We start from the raw sequence: 2794 nt of genomic DNA on the forward strand, positions 1-2794 counted from the left end.
CTGTCCAGCAGCGCCCTTGTCAAAGTAAGGATGGTGGACCAGAATGACAACCCTCCTGTCATCATCCACCCAGTGCTCACCAACGGGACAGCAGAAATTGGCGTGTCCAGCAAGACCTCTCGTGACTCCCTGGTGGCCCAGATCAAAGCTCGAGATGCAGATGATGGGGCCAATGCCGAGCTCACATTCGCCTTTCTGGAAGAGCCCCAGCAGGACCTCTTCACCATCAACCCAACCACTGGGGACATTGTGCTGAGGGGCGACCTCTCTGAAGACCTGGGGCAGCTGTTCAAGGTCATTCTCACTGTGACGGACAATGGCAAGCCCCCCCTGGCCACGACAGCCACGGTCAATTTTCTGGTGACTGCCACTGCTCCTTCCAGTATGCAGGAGATAGCCAAGCCCAGCTCCTGGGAAGGAAAGGCTTTGCAGTGGGATATCCCTCTGATCGTGATCATCGTCCTGGCAGGCAGCTGCACCCTCCTCCTGGTGGCCATCATCACCATCGCCACCACCTGCAACAGGCGCAAGAAGGGGAATGAGATCAAAAACAACTCATCCTTGAAGGACCAGATAGACATCTCCCACCTGGAGAAGGGCCATCAGGAGGAGGGCAGCCAGAGGGGGAATGTGTTTGAGGTACGAACCTTTCCCAGCAAAACCTCTTTCACCAGCCCCGACCCTTCTCCAGCTGCCAAAGAGATCTCCACTACTGAGAGCAGCAGCGACAGCACTTGCCTCTACGAGAGTCAGAAGAGGCTGAGAGGACCAAGTGGGGAGGTAAGGTCCCACTGTGGGGGGAGGGGGGGAGGCAGTGTGTGGCATCTCGGAGGATGTGAATTGCAGAGGTGCAGCTCTGATGTTGATTTACCCTCCACCACTTACTCCCCTCTCTCACATCTCCTTCGATCCTCACCCCCCAGCAGGGTTTCACTGCCACTCCGAGCTACGGCAAGGAGCCTGCTCCCCCTGTGGCCATTTGGAAGGGGCATTCATTCAACACCATCTCCGGCCGAGAGGCAGAGAAGTTCAGTGGCAAAGACAGCGGCAAAGGCGACAGCGATTTCAATGACAGCGACTCGGATATCAGCGGAGATGCCCTGAAGAAGGATCTCATCACACACATGCAGAACGGTAAGGGCTCAGCCCATCAGATGGACAGGCAGATGGGGAGGTGGACAGAGGGACCCATCCGTGGGGCACAGGGCGATTGCTGTGGAGGGGGAAACCTGGCTCTGAATAGCTCAAACTGCCTGTCGATGCAATGCTGATTCGTCTCCACGCTGAGTGCCCAGCACAAATTAGCAGATGCTGGAAGTACTGTAGGATTGGAGTTTTTTCCTCCCCAAAAAGATTCCCTTAAAGTTGGGATTGTGAGGAGTGTCCCTAGCAAAACGACATGACCTTCCCAAGGGTGTTTTCTTGTTCGTAGAACATCACTCCCAACTCCCATCATCAGTGCATTGAATCATCCCGTGACTGATAGCTCTGATTACGGATGATGTGGATTTATTCCTGCAGTAACGACAGGTTTCTCCTCTCTCTCTCTTTCTCTCTAGGTCTGTGGGCATGCACAGCCGAGTGCAAGATCCTGGGCCACTCAGACCGCTGCTGGAGCCCCTCCTGCGGCCGAGCCAACCCTCACCCCTCTCCCCATCCCTCGGCACCCCTCTCCACCTTCTGCAAGAGCACGTCCCTGCCCAGGGATCCTCTGCGCAGGGACAACTTTTACCAAGCCCAGCTGCCCAAAACAGTGGGGCTTCAGAGCGTGTATGAGAAAGTGCTGCACAGGGACTTTGACCGGACGATCACACTGCTCTCCCCACCGCGCCCCGCACGGCTCCCCGACCTACAGGAGATCGGGGTGCCCCTCTACCCAGCCCCCTCCAATAGATACCTGGGTCCCCAGACGGACACAGCTGAGAAAGTGTAGCCCAACACGCTCCCCACCCGAGTGCACGACGTCCCTGTGCGCACACGACTAGGTCACTCCTGAGAGCCTTTAAGTTATTGACCAGATCTGGTGTCGAACGTGTAAATATGCAAGATGTGCCTTAAAGATGAAGTTGTTGGGAAAGATTTCCAATCACATCAGTACTGTTTGATATTTGCAAACAAAAAAGAATTGTTTGTAGTTAATGTAATTTTTATGAAATGTGCAGTATTTAAATTTTTTTCATGTTTTCTACATTGAGGGGTTTTGTTTGTTTGTTTTTGGTTTACCCATGGCCTGCCATTTTTTTGTAGTGTTTTTAACCTGTACATTGTGTAATGTAATGTTTGTACATAATGAAAATTGGTTATATTTTTATATAATAAAAGCTTAAAATGGGAATTCTTGCCAAAGGAACTGTCTGAAAGACACAATAGTAATTAATAATAATATCCTGAATATGTAGAACCTTGTAAGGGAAATTCCTCTTTCTTGGTGTAATAATAATCTAAGCAACCCAGTGTACTGAGAAGTTTGCCTTGCCAAATGTGACTTGTGTTTCTTCAGTCTGTGGTCAAGTTAAATGTTATTTAATTGCCTTTGGTTCCTGTAATCTCTGTCACTGATAAACACTAATAAAGGTTTTGTGATGTGTCGGAGGGATCTGTTCATGGATTTCATGCTTCAGAGCATAGAGGTCTTTGCAGGTCAACAAAAGCATTTTGTGCAGAGGAATGCAATGGGGAGGAGGAGCATGAATGATGCTACTTTTAGTCTCACCCATCTTTCGTCTCCAGCAATTCCTCACTGGAGGTTTAGCTCTAGGGATTTTAATGGTGGGTTGCAGGGTTGGGGTGAGGG

The 2794-nt window shown here is 50.8% G+C and overlaps 1 protein-coding gene across 1 annotated transcript in view; it reads left to right on the plus strand.

Annotated features, from left to right (window-relative positions):
• PCDH8 (protocadherin 8) overlaps positions 1 to 2593 on the plus strand; it is a gene marked incomplete at its 5' end in the record, with an annotated part of 3151 nt that extends 558 nt beyond the window's left edge. The window contains 3 exons of the mRNA XM_010022219.1: positions 4 to 780; positions 924 to 1134; positions 1560 to 2593. Coding sequence (XP_010020521.1) covers positions 4 to 780; positions 924 to 1134; positions 1560 to 1933 — 1362 coding nt within the window. The remainder of the gene's footprint in view (positions 1 to 3; positions 781 to 923; positions 1135 to 1559) is intronic.
• Positions 2594 to 2794: the final 201 nt, after the last annotated feature.

Source organism: Nestor notabilis, unplaced genomic scaffold, assembly GCF_000696875.1.
Source record: "Nestor notabilis isolate BGI_N333 unplaced genomic scaffold, ASM69687v1 scaffold6259, whole genome shotgun sequence".
Classification (NCBI taxonomy): domain Eukaryota; kingdom Metazoa; phylum Chordata; class Aves; order Psittaciformes; family Psittacidae; genus Nestor; species Nestor notabilis.